This window comes from Meleagris gallopavo, chromosome 1 (assembly GCF_905368555.1).
Source record: "Meleagris gallopavo chromosome 1, MGAL_WU_HG_1.1, whole genome shotgun sequence".
NCBI lineage: Eukaryota > Metazoa > Chordata > Aves > Galliformes > Phasianidae > Meleagris > Meleagris gallopavo.
In genome coordinates, this window is record NC_139404.1 from 88,490,836 (window position 1) to 88,504,006 (window position 13,171).

General features: G+C 38.1%; 1 protein-coding gene across 1 annotated transcript in view; it reads left to right on the plus strand.

The window, feature by feature from the left end:
* EPHA3 (EPH receptor A3) overlaps positions 1-13,171 on the plus strand; it is a 220,815-nt gene that overhangs the window by 151,104 nt on the left and 56,540 nt on the right. The window contains exon 6 of the mRNA XM_085239876.1: positions 10,088-10,212. Within this exon, the coding sequence (XP_085096002.1) occupies positions 10,088-10,212 (125 nt within the window). The remainder of the gene's footprint in view (positions 1-10,087; positions 10,213-13,171) is intronic.

Here is a 13,171-nt window from a genome sequence, read left to right on the forward strand (position 1 = left end):
CAGAATAACAATAAAAAGATACACTATATATCATCTCAGGATTCTCTAAAAGAGCAGTAGTCTTCCTTTTTTCTTCCAAGTGGCATCTTCCTTTCATTTTTAGTATCTTTGTCGTGCAACCTACAAAGCAGAACAATTCATTTAGCCTGTTCTTGCTTAGTTGTCTAAACATACATGGAAAGGTTCAGGAAAACAGACGGCTGCAATAGTTGTTCCTATGCCTCTAGGTGTGGCAGTATTGCTTTTGGGAGAAAGATATAATCCATTTTTGTCTCTCATTTATTCTGAGTTAATGAATTGCAATGTGATAGAACTATATGAGGCGGATGTAAACATACAGTCCGTTCTGTTGCATACACTTAATCAAATTTAGTTTTTATTCCTCTTCCTATCTCTTCTCTAAAAAAAGCAGCTAACAAATGCAGCAATTTTGAAACACAGAAGGAATAAACTATGTAAAGGAGAAGGTAACAAGTGAGGCAGTAAAGAGCTCTTGCAACAGGCTAAGATCAAAAAATATTCAAAAAGGCTTTGAGCACAAAGCTGACCAATATGTACAGAAATTAACATAATTGGGATAAGTGATTTAAAGGGCAGATTGGTGGTATGTCTTGATCTATGCTTGTCATTTGTGGATTGAAAACTTTAATCTCTCCATTCAGAGTCACCTTGAGGGATAAACATTCTAAATGAAGAAGAAATCAGCAGTTCTCAGTTCTGTTGTAGGCAAAGACTTATTTGGCTCGCAGAGGAAGCTGTTCAGACCTCAGAACTACAGCTTTTCTTGCCTGAAATCTGTTGCTTCAAGGAAGTAAATTCAGCACCAAGTTGGGCACTAAGCTTTACTTGAATATGTGTCTCTGATTTCTTGTGGCAACTGGCACTCTCTCTGCCTTCAGCCTTTATTCTGCCAAGCTAGACTGCGCTGTCTTCAGCAACTTCAAATGACATGTGATGCTCCCTGGCTAAATAAAATCCATTTTTAGAAAGGATTGTGTGCACTTTACAATCTGTCTCCCAAGACAGGTCCCTTAAGTAGATGTATCTTCGAAGAGAGACAGTTTGAGAAAGCCACAGATGTTTGGTGCATGATATATTTCTCTCTTTCCCTATGGTCCTTATGAAAAGGACATGAAGATAGACTTATTAAAAGTGAGCTAATGACATGATGTAGGGAGTCTCTGGTTCATTGACTGTTATTACAGCTGTGCCCCATTACATCCCAAATACCTAGGACATGCTTGTTTTTTGAATGACATTTATCTCTTGAGTTTCAAACATTCCTGACATAAATAAAGACTTTATGCTTTTCAAATGTGTTTTACAGCTCAGCCCAGAGGCTATTCAAGGATCATTTTAACTCAATAAAACTCCTCCTTTAGGGATATAAAAGGGAAGTGTTTTAACAATGTCACTCCATGCATGGCCTTATATTAGCTAGAGACAGTCTGCCTGAACAGCCTTTGATCCCTTTTCCCCTGGATGTGGAGAAAGTTGTGCTGAGGATTCAAAGTCTGTGACATACATCAGTCTGTTCAGTGCAAATGCAGACTTCATATGAATGCTCATGACCTTATAGAAAGTTCAAAGGCAAGGTTTTGGCTTTTCCCGTTCTTTCCCCTTCTAGTGCTTTTAGCTACCCCTTTTTAGTATTGGCGAAATGGTGGATAATGATTTTTTTACCACTCCTTTTAGTCTTTAACTTGATTCTACATATGGATTCTCATTTAATACCTTAGTTTGGTAAAATAATGAAAATAATGAAATGTAAATAAGCAGGATGCTTAGCACTCAGTTAAATAGTATTCCTTAGACTTTCTTTTATCTATGCTAGCGTTCTGAGTGATCACTGAGGGAAATAATCTCCGTCTCTCTTGACTATAAGCAAAGATATCAACTTTCCTTACTTCCTTAAGCTCCTTTATTTAGACAATTTTCAGTCAGTGACAGCTGGAAGAAAAAAATAGAAAGGTACCTTTTTCTTTTGGTTTGGGAACCATTTCTTTTAATGTTAATTATTAGTGCAATATTTATTTTTACAAGCATTTTAATGTAAAAACAAATTGTAGTAGAATGCATATACTTCTAGTAAACTATGCTACCATATATGAAGAAACCCCCAAATCCAAAAGAAAGTGAAAGGAAATGTGAACACCATTCAGCTGTGATCAGTGGTTCTAGTGTTCTGGTTAACCTTTGCAAAATCATTTGGTTCAAAGCTAACTCTGAAAGTACTAAAGAATGACAAGGCAAGAGGTTTTAGAAATACTGTATCTACTCACAGTGATTTCTGATCAGTTTGAAAAGCTCTAATGGAATTTACTTATAGAACAATTCAAGTGTTTGCGGTGGCTATTTATAGGGACATAAATATTTTATATCAGAGATTACTTATCTGAATGCAGGTGTTGTTTTCTCTGTTTTTGGATACTGGTATTTCTAGAACTAGTTCTTAAATACACTTCTTAAATTGTAAATGGCATTTCTCTAGTGGAATCAATTACTGCCTGAGAAAGAAGTCTAGTCAGCATCTGACAGTTGACTTCACAGTCATGGGGAATAAACTGTTCTTTCAGAAAACTTCACGCCAGGAAGCCTGAGGTTCTAACATCCTACAAAGTAATGTAACGATGGGGTGGAAAAGGCAAAGCAAAATTGTTTATTTTAAACTGATACAGTCTTAAACACATCCTGTGAAAAATATGAACTATTGAGGTGCTCCTACCATCGCCATCTCAAACGAAGTACAGAAAGAATAACATTTGTATTATGAGTACCATTGGGCTGAATTCTTAGGAAAGCATATACAGCATTTGTCTCCTTGTGCAATAACTGCAGTGAACACCATGGCACCATAATTCTCAGTTTCTGAAGTGAGTGCCTTGTGCAGCTTGATACTTCCCAAATGGACATGGTGTTTCCTTGATTTATTACACACATGTTAAACATATGAGTAAGTCTAACATTCAGCTTGCCCTATGGAAGGCATTTGCTATCTCTCTTCATAAAAGGAGGGAGAGATGAGAACATGAATGTGCACCATTTAATGAAGTTTGCTTTTAATTTAGAATTTATTTGTAAGAGTGAGAAATGAGCTCTGACAATCACTTGTCCAGTGACAGCTGCTGGCCAGGAGGTTGCCTTTCTCTATACTTGAGAGTGAAATCCAGCAGCTGCCTTTTAGTGCAAATCCTGCTCAAGCTGCTTGTTTGCCCTTATTTTTTTTTAAGGCACCCGTGCAATGCCCGCAGCCTCTTTGGAATCTATCGCCACAGGCTGGAGTCCTTCAGCTTTTAGGTGCATTCAGATACTTTGGACATAATGCAGGAAATCATCCATTAAAAGAATCACAGACACGTTCATCTCTAAAATGTTTTTTTTTTTTTCTTTTTATGGAGAAATATCTGTGGCTCTCATATTTGATTTTGTTTCATCCAAAGTTAACCTGCTTCTATTTAACCTAGTAGTTTTGTTCTTTTATTTCCCTTTCTCATTTTGACTTTTGTGAATGCCCGTACCTTGGTAGCCACCTCATAGACAGGATGGAACTTTTCACCTGATTCATAACTATTGAGTGCTACAAAGATCTAGAGAAGGCTATGGGCCTCTTGCTGTTTGGGTTGGATAAGCTTCGCAGTCTCTGCTGACAGGGAAGGTGCGCTGTGTTCTGGCTGATGGTTGCCTAACAGTGTTACAGAATCAGGTGACATTTTACAGTGCAAGTCATAAAACTATATTGAGTCTGCTGCAGCTCAAGCAAAAGGTGCAAGAGCACATATAAATGTACTGTGCTGGTTTAACTATGTGTCCTGGAGATTAAAGGCCAAAGGACTGTGTCTGCACATCCAGTCAAGAGAGGTGGATAGCTGCATCTGGAAGAGGAGGATGCAGGTTTACAAAATGTTAGAAAGTGGCTTTTCCTTCTTTCTCCCTCATGCTCTGGGATCCACCTGGTGGCTCAGCTCCAGCCTCGTCTTTCTGGTACGCACTGGTGGGACCATCCCCACCACTACTCAATATGGCACAACAGTGTAGCAGGGGCAGTGTGTGTAACTGGGCTCTGTGAAGAAAATAAATGGTAGTGCAACCCTAGAAGTTTTAAAGCAATGCAACTCCTGCTTTCTGTGAGCAGTCCACCTAAATGTTAATCCACTGACTAAGAGACTGAAGGTGTAAAGCATCCAAGGGCAAGTGTAGAATTCCATACAAATAGATGTGATCGTGTCACGGAAATATAATGTCATTGTATTGATTTGTAAGTTATTACTTAGGACTTTGTCACATGTTGAGTGCTGTCTGGCAACAGAATGGTTGGATGAAGGTGAAGCTAGAAAGACAATACATAAATCTGAATGCCAGGGTTTTGTTTTGTGGATGGAACATATATGTGTAGCATGGCTGGCTGGGTTGGGTCCAGCTGGATGTGGGCTCCCCATGCTTGTGCAGGGCTAGTACTACTGTGTATCCTCGCTCATGGGTGTGACTCCAGGTTTAGAGAGAAACTTCTAGTGAAGAGAGCAGTTTATTTCTTCAGACATTGGTCTTTACGCTTGCCCTTGTGCAATTGTTCTGCGGTTTGGGCACTGGTGCTCTAAGGCTTACAGATTTGGGTTTGGGTCCCAGTAGATCCTGCTGTCAGAGATTGCACAAGATTTAATTCTCAGATTATGATCTTTATTTACTCTTCTGGTTCCACATTACCTCCTAGGGGCATTAAAGAAAATTTGTATGTTATATCAGATGACAGCATTATGATTAGATAATAAAAATCACTAGTTTTCTAAAGAAAGAGAAAGAAACAAGCCTTCCATTTATTCAATAGTACATAAAAAGTTTCATTTTTTAAAATACAATCAGTTCTGCTGGCTTGGCTTTGTTCATGGTCACCATCTCTCAGTATAACTGGGAATATTTTACTATCTGATGCTGATAGCTGTTTGCAAACAAAGGCTGGAAGTGAGTGGACCATGGTCATTTTTAGAATGAAATTTGGAGAACTTTACAAGGCCTTCCTTAATATTTAATTTGTGATCTAGGGACCTAAGCAAGAAACAGCACAACTTTAAATATTTCAGCAAATGCACACACGTGACTTCCCAGAGTTAATAGTGAGTTCTCTCTGTCACAGAACTGGGAATTTTCTTCAGTGTATACATCTGTAGGCCAGTCACATATGAAAACAATAACCAAGGAATAAGAAAAAGTCAATAAGGAGATTTATATACAGCTGCTATTAAACTGGAGGAAAACAAATGATCTGTTGGGGTCAGTTTCTCTGGGAAATCAATTTGAGCAGAGTTTTATTGTCCTCTCTGCTAGATCCTTCATGTTATTTGCTTCCACCTTTAATAGTTGTGAGTGAGGAGGTTTTTACACTTGTGAGCCTAAGCTCCCCGGATCATTGCATTCGTTACCTTTTCAACATCCACATTCCCAGTTGTCACAAATGCTACCTAACAGCACTGAGCACTCAAAATACATTTCCCCTTGTAACTCTAGGGAGTTTTGAGTGTTCATATTAACTGCTTAAACTAGTCATAAACCAGTTAGACCTTAGTACCCGTGCAATAGTAACCACTTGATTCATAAATGTCTCTATATACATTGTATATGACTACTGAGAATACAGACCTTTTCTTGAGGAAAAAAAAATGGTATAACCCCTCCATGCATGGCCACACAAGCCTAATGTTAGTTATAAAACAAACAAACAAACAAAAAAAACCCACTAACCAACTTTTTTTCAGTGAGGAAAACTAATACATTACTCAGAACACCTATAAAAATGTAAATACATGGAGCCCTATGATCAGCAGAATTTATCCAACCATCACTGAAATGCTATTCACTCAGCTTTTTAGTCTAGAAGAGTATTCTCCTTAAGTTTTGCTTTGAAATATACATTCTCTAAATGATAATCAATTCAACTTAGTACTGAAGATGGTACTTTAACATAATGTCTAAAAACTTCTATTTACCTAAAAAAAACTTCACAGTAATTTTTACTATCCTGTCATAGCAAGCTCGTTTTTCTCAATGATAGTGGCAGCCACTTAGAAGATCTGTTCCAGCATTCTATTTTTGCACAGTCTAATTTTTTTCTCAATTTTAAGAAAGGAAGATCCTGGAATTGCAATAAAAAAATGACATTTGAAGTATGAAGTAGTTCTACTCGCTTCCGTAGCCTGATTTTCACTCCAGTTTCATCTTACTGTACTTATTTAATGGTCTTTAGGAAACAGGAGGCCTTCATCTCTCTATTCATCCAAAAGACAGCATTGCTCTTGGTGATATCTTCATTGGTCAGTGATTTATCATGTTAAATTTCTTCAGCTTGTCTCTTTGCTGGAATTTCAATCTCTTCAGAAGATTGGTGATAAAACACAGTGACTGAAGAATTCTGGTGAGAAGGGAAGATTAGCTGTGTTGCAAAATGGAAATTAAGGCTGACATCTACTTTGGACCAGAAATGGTTGCTCTGAGATTAAAAAAGTTCTCTGGACTTGATGGGAGGTAGTCTATTTCTGCTTTGCAGGATATATTCAAGTACTTGAGGGGAACGAAAGAAAGAACTATGAAAATAAGTATATTTCAAAATATACTTTTTTAGGACGCTGTTTATATGATGTTGTTTGGTTTGTTGTTTTTTTTTTTTTAAAGTGTATTCTAGGGATGTGTACAAAAAATAATTGTTTCCATTGTCCAGATGTCAAGTCATTCCTCCTACATGCATCACAGACTTGAGCTGGGGCCTTGGTGACTTAGGCACTAGTGTTGGCTTGTGACTATTTCCATGCATGGCAATACATATATAGAGGTTACCTTCACTTTTACTGCATATTAAATCCATTGATTGTTTTCTTGTACTGGGGTTGAGGACTTCTAACACTTTCAAACATGCCTATCCAACGGATACAACAAAAAATAAAAACAAAAAAATGTTTGCATTGAGATTTAAACAGTTCAGATTCTTCAGACCAGCAAAGGAAGCTTGCATCAAGTGCTGTGCAGGTCATTTTTGCATTCTCTCTCATCTTGGTCAAACCAGAGAATAATTGGCACATGTTCCTCCATTGATCTGATGTATTAATGAAGAAGTTAGAACTACACATGGACAAAAGAAACTGTTCAGTAGATACATGGGCAGTGCAGGGCAACAGGTGCTGTAGAAGAGTTAGGTCACATCCATCTCGGCTTGCAGCAGAGCCTGGTGAGGCAAAGGCCAGGCTGGCTGCTGGAAGAGGCTCCTGTGAAGGCTATCCTCTGTGGATTTCTGTTTCCTGCAACACATAGGAAGGGACTGTAGTCAGCTATTGCACGTGAAGTCCAGTATGCACACACAGGTGTGGAGAACAGCCGGAAGATGATGAAACTCATTCCCAGATGTTGGTTCTTTGTTTTTCAAATCATGTGTGCTTCAAAATGCTCAAGTAGTGTGTAAAATAACAGATAATAAGATAGATAATAAGATGAAGGAAAGAAAATATACAAGATAGTTATGAAATTAATAATAAATTGCAAACAAGTGTCTTCCATCTGAATAAAATGATGTGATATGTCCTCTAAAAGTAGCTAGTCAACCACAAAAACTGTTGAAGAAACCTTTCCTTTATACACTGAAGTGTATTTAAAACTAGGTAACCTCTGTAATGTGCATAACTAAGATATTGTTTTAAAGAGATTTGGATATATATGTATTTTTTTAAGTATGAATTTATATATCTAATTTCCATAGCTCAATGGTTCAGCATCTGGCAGAGTTCATCACTGTGCTGCAGAAACCAGGTGTGCTCAGTGCGTGGGATTGAAAGTCCCTGAAACTTTTTGTTCTCTGGGATCATCAGTCTCCCCTCTATTCTCCCATGCCCTGGGATGCTGTCTCTTTCAGACACTGCGTGTGTGCAATTTCTAAGCAGCTTTGGGATCAGGAGAGGTATATGAATCTTTTATAATGTTATTGATTACGGTAGAGCAGACGCTTTTCTAGTGAGCTGCTGTGAGATAAGTTACTGGTAGCATCTGCTAAGATGTGTATAAATTAGCTTAAAATAATTAATACTGTGAAAGTTTTTTTTAAGGCACATCTGTATTGGCGCATATAAGAATATTCCTGCTTGCACCAAGAGTGCATTACAGCCTAAATTACTGTAATTTATTAGGGGAAAAGCCATTTCTTTTAATCATATATTAATTATTCATAAAAACTGTATTAATGTTACCTTAATGGGAAGTGTTACCAGCTGGGATATGAGGCTTGGCACTCTGTTCAAACACAAAAATAGATGAATAGCTTGGCTTAAAAAGAAGACATAAAAATGACTTACAAGAGCATGAGAGCACCAGACATAGGCCTATGAGTTAGCATGGAACTGGGTGGCAGAGAAGGCCAACCAACTCATCCCATGCATTTTGGCTTCAGCACTGATTCGTGCCTAATTGCAATCCAAGTGGAATTGCTGGAGGATGTTCATTAGAAGCTGATCCTGTATTCTCTGTGCAAGTGCTTTGCAGCTCTTCAGCCAGCATGGAGCTGGTGAGATAAAATCAAGAGACTCTTTTCCGTCGCACTTTAGAAAAATAAATAAAATATGACTTAAATAATTGAAATTCAAGATAAATTCTTCCTGCCAGGGAAGCAAAAGGGATTTTTGCAACATTTTAGTCTTGTGAACCATGTGATATGTAAAAGAGCTGTCCAGAGAATGAGTTTCAGCCCAGAAGTGATGTGAAAGTGTGTACATACAAATGCTTGTGTAAGTGGATGCAGCTCTCTAGACGCTCTGCTCAGTTAAAGGAAGCTATCAACATTTAGATTACGATGCAAGAGTAGAAGGTACATTTCAGTGGAATTTTATCAAAACCAAACACAGCATGAATTTTCCAAAAATTGTTTTAACTAGAGTTCTTTTTTTTTTTCTTTTTTTTTTTTTTTTTTCCCTGGCTCTCGAAAGATCTATTTTGGGAAGGAAAATACAGACACAAAGGACACTGGGTAATGCATGCAAATATGTAATGCCTGTGAAGTGCAACTAGTTTTATATGAACAATAAAACTTCATAGGATTCCGCTGAAATTAAATTGTTTAGATCAACCAGAGCCTTTTTATTAGGATAGCACAATGTGAACTTATAAACACATTTGTTTTACGTGGTAAGATAAAAGGCTGTTTGTTTGTAAAAGTGTTTTTTTTGTTTTAAATGATAGTTACAACCTTTAATGTGTGATCTATAAGTTATCATCTGGTGAATTTTGGCCAAAACCATGGAAGAGGGGCATTTGAAGTGGGAAACCAACTGAAAACAAGTGGAAAAAAAAAAAAAAAATAGAGCTTGCATAACTCTCAAACAGTCTAGGAAACCTATGGCTTGGAGCAACCCAGAAAGCTGGGTGGTCTGGAGATGAAGCCGTGCTAAAGTATCTTAGGTAATTATGATTTTTTTTCTTGACGTTGATAGTTTTGGGGGTTGGTGAGTCTTTGGCATGCAATCAATTGTCATGCCTAATCATGATTAATATGGATCAGAAATGAGGTAGTTCTGCAGTTAAGGTATTTTTTTCTTCATATTTCATTTTCATAGCAATGGGATATAGGAAAAGCATATATGGGAGCAATTTGTATCTGGAGAACTTACCAAGTCATGTCTGCAGGAAGCTGGTGGTTGTTACTAGGAGTACATTGTGCATCCCAGGACTGTGTTACAATCGAGTATGAAAGCAGGATCAGGGTTCTGCAGTCTTGAAATAATAATACCTCAGCATTATTAAAAATAGGTAGTATTGTTATTCTGTTCTCTTTTTCAGTACATCAGATGTATTTCACTGCTTATACTGTAGTAGCAGATCAAAACCATCTGCTGCCTTGCCACTACTCTAACAGCAAATCTCAGCTCGTTTTCCTTGAGGCCAGCGTGCTGTAAGGCATGTGTACCAGGACAATAATCCAGCTGCTGAATGTTGATACAAGTCCAGACCTATGTTCATGAGTCTTTTAAATGGAAACAGTTCTCTTTGCCAAGGATTGGAAAGGAGATAAAACCAGTTTGCTTTTCTCTCCTCCCTGCTCCCCCCATCTATCCCCTTTCTACAGCACCATCCCCCATCACAGTGATAAGGAAAGACCGGACATCCAGGAACAGCGTGTCTCTGTCTTGGCAGGAACCTGAGCACCCAAATGGAATCATCTTGGACTACGAGGTCAAATACTATGAAAAGGTGGGAAGAAACTCTGAAGGGGAGGTTTTTATGCTGGTAATGTGGTGATGAAGTTATTATGTCTTGCGTATGTTAATGGTCCAGACACCCTTACTAATTCACTGCATGCCACAATAGAGTGTGTGGTATGGGGGTGGGAGAGGGATTTTTCAATATTAAATGCAAATCTAGGATTTGTTAATGGGATTTTATCCGCTGATATTTTCAAGAGGGTAGAAAGAATTGGTAACAGCAATTTAAATTATGGACACAATTACAGAATAATGGGGACTGGAAGGGACCTCTGGAGATCATCAGGTCTGACTTCCCCTACTAAAGCATGTTCTTTACAGCATGTCGCACAGGAAAGCGTCTAGATGTGTCTGGAATATCTCCAGAGAAGGATGCTCCACAACCTCTCTGAGCAGCCTGTTCCAGGGCTCTATCACTATCACTGCAAAGTTCTTGTGTTCAGATGGAACTTCTTGTGTTCTAGATTGTGCCCATTGCCCCTTGTCCTGTCATTGGGTGCCACCAAAAAGAGCTCAGACTTCTGCCCTTCAGATATTTATAAGTGTTGATAAGATTCCTTCTCAGGCTTCTCTTTTCCAAGCTGAACAGTCCCATGTCTCTCAGCCTTTCCTTGTCCAGGAAATGTTCCAGGTCCATCATCATCTTTGTGGCCCTCTGTTGGACTCTCTCTAGAAGTTCCCTGTCTTTCTTGAATTGAGGAGCACAGAACTGGATGCAGGAGCCCAGAACTGGACAAAGTTCAATTATGCTGTATATATTTAGAATAATTTGTCATCCTTGCATTAGTGCTTCCCTCTGGTACAAAGGTGATTTGGAAAGAGAAGGACTAGGCTTTTAGTGACTGCTTTGCACTGTAAAAGTTCCCACTTTTCATGAACAACTGAATTCTTTATACATTGCATTAGATAAAGAGAATCTGTCATTAAAGATGTTCTGTCTTGTGTTGGCATTTTGTTGAACTTACTCTGTTGATTACTACATCATATAAACATTTTTATTTAGTAAATCTGCATAAGCTAGTGTTTTGTTGTTTTTGTTTTTTTTTAAACCTTACAGGTAGAGTTGAAAAGACCATAAATTTATGCAAAGATTGTGAAGAATGGTTTTGGCCATTTTTAGATTGATTAAAGAGAACGTCAGGTGGAATAAATTGCTACTGAAGTTGGTAGATTCAGTAAAACTCTAAAAATGTAACATTTCTGATAAAAGAATAAACAGAAAGCATTTGTAACATCTTGGTTCAGTCTCACCCTAAAGTGCAGTAGCCTCTAGATGTTAACTTTGTGTTTTTTTCTGTTAATTTCAATGGGAAGAAGATCAAGTCCATGTGCTGTGCTAGAGGATAAGTAAGAGAGAACTAGCTCATACATTAGACTGTCTGTAATTGTACATCCTCAGCAGTAAAAGCATGCAGAATTACTTAAGCTCTCTTAAATTCAAACTTTTTTTGAAGAGAAAAAAAAAAAAACAACACAGACACTGTCTTTTAGCTAGGTTAGGAAGAGCTATGTACTTCATAGAGCCTGTGTCTGAGAGCTCCCAGAACCACACTCTATTGTGCATAGGTTATTTGCCTGCATGATTAACCTGCATTTCATTTAGGACATGTCCCTGGGAGCCACATCTCAGCTCTACCTTCAGCCTTTCCAAGCACAGGTCTTTTTCTGGGCAGCTCTCTAGTTACATGAGGCATGGGTTGTGCGGCTTGGGTTTGCTGCTAGCCCTGGTATCAGATTTGGTTTTAGCTGTTCCAAAGGGAGATAATTTTTTCTGCTTGTGAGCATTTAATTCAATGTAATTAAATGACTGTCAAGTTGTACTTGTGTTTTTGTGTTGTTTTTCCCCACTGTTTTGATTATCATTCTGCAGTGAAATTTTTTAAATTCATGCAAATGATCATTCTCCAGTACAAGAGTATGCACAGTCCAGGCACTTGTCTATTATTCAGTCTGTGTATATCCAGTCTTTGTGGAGCAACTGGCTGTCGTAAGACAGCTTCATGAGACAACCAGTCTTATGAGCTGATTGTGCACATGTGTTTCTTCCCTTTGAAGTCTGTGATCAAGAGTTCATAGGCACCAGACAGCTTTCTTAAACCAAAGAGCCAATTGCTTAACAATAGGAGCCAGACTATTCAGAGCAAAGGGATTTAAAAAAAAAAAAAAAAACAACCTTCTGACACTGGTGTTTTTAATGTGTGGTCTGTAGTCCCTTGGGGAGTCAGCAGCCAGTTCCTTGGGGTTTATGAAAAGTAATGAAGAAAAGCAAGTCCATTGTCAGGAGGCTTCAATCCACTGCCCTTTGCAAGTCTGCAAATTGGAAAAGGTTGAAAGCTCCTTCTCTAGAGATGTTAAACTTACCGATGGGCCAGGCCAGACAGTGCTGGGTGGTGACCTCCTTTACTCCTCCTTCAGACTCATTGGGGGGATGCTGCTTTTCAGTCTGAGATAGCTAAGCAGTCCCTTTCTCTCCTCTTTTGAAAAGAGAGCTTACTTTTTATACTGGCCCACTCCTTTTAAAATCATCTTGGCCATGCTCATCAAAACCCACTGCTGTTAAGTGACAGCTACTAAGAAATAAAGCCTCCAGAGTCAGCAATCTGGGTATTTCTCCTGACAAGTCATATGTGATTGCTGGAAGGTGATTTATGTTGAGCCATTCTTTTCCCTCCTGCTTGCTTTTGCTCACAATACCTCTCAGAAATTAATATACACAGTATTAATAGATTATTGTGAGTCAGTCCAATTCTGTCATTTATCTTGAAGAATAGGTGATATTTTTTGGCAACTAAATGTTACTGATATTCAGGATGTTACAATAGATTTGGATTAGAAATAGAACTTATATCTAAATGATGACATTGTGTAGTTTTTCTAATGCATTATCAGCATCAAGTCTGTGGAAAATATTAATTTTCATCAAGTATAATTAACCTTTTCAGTTTTCA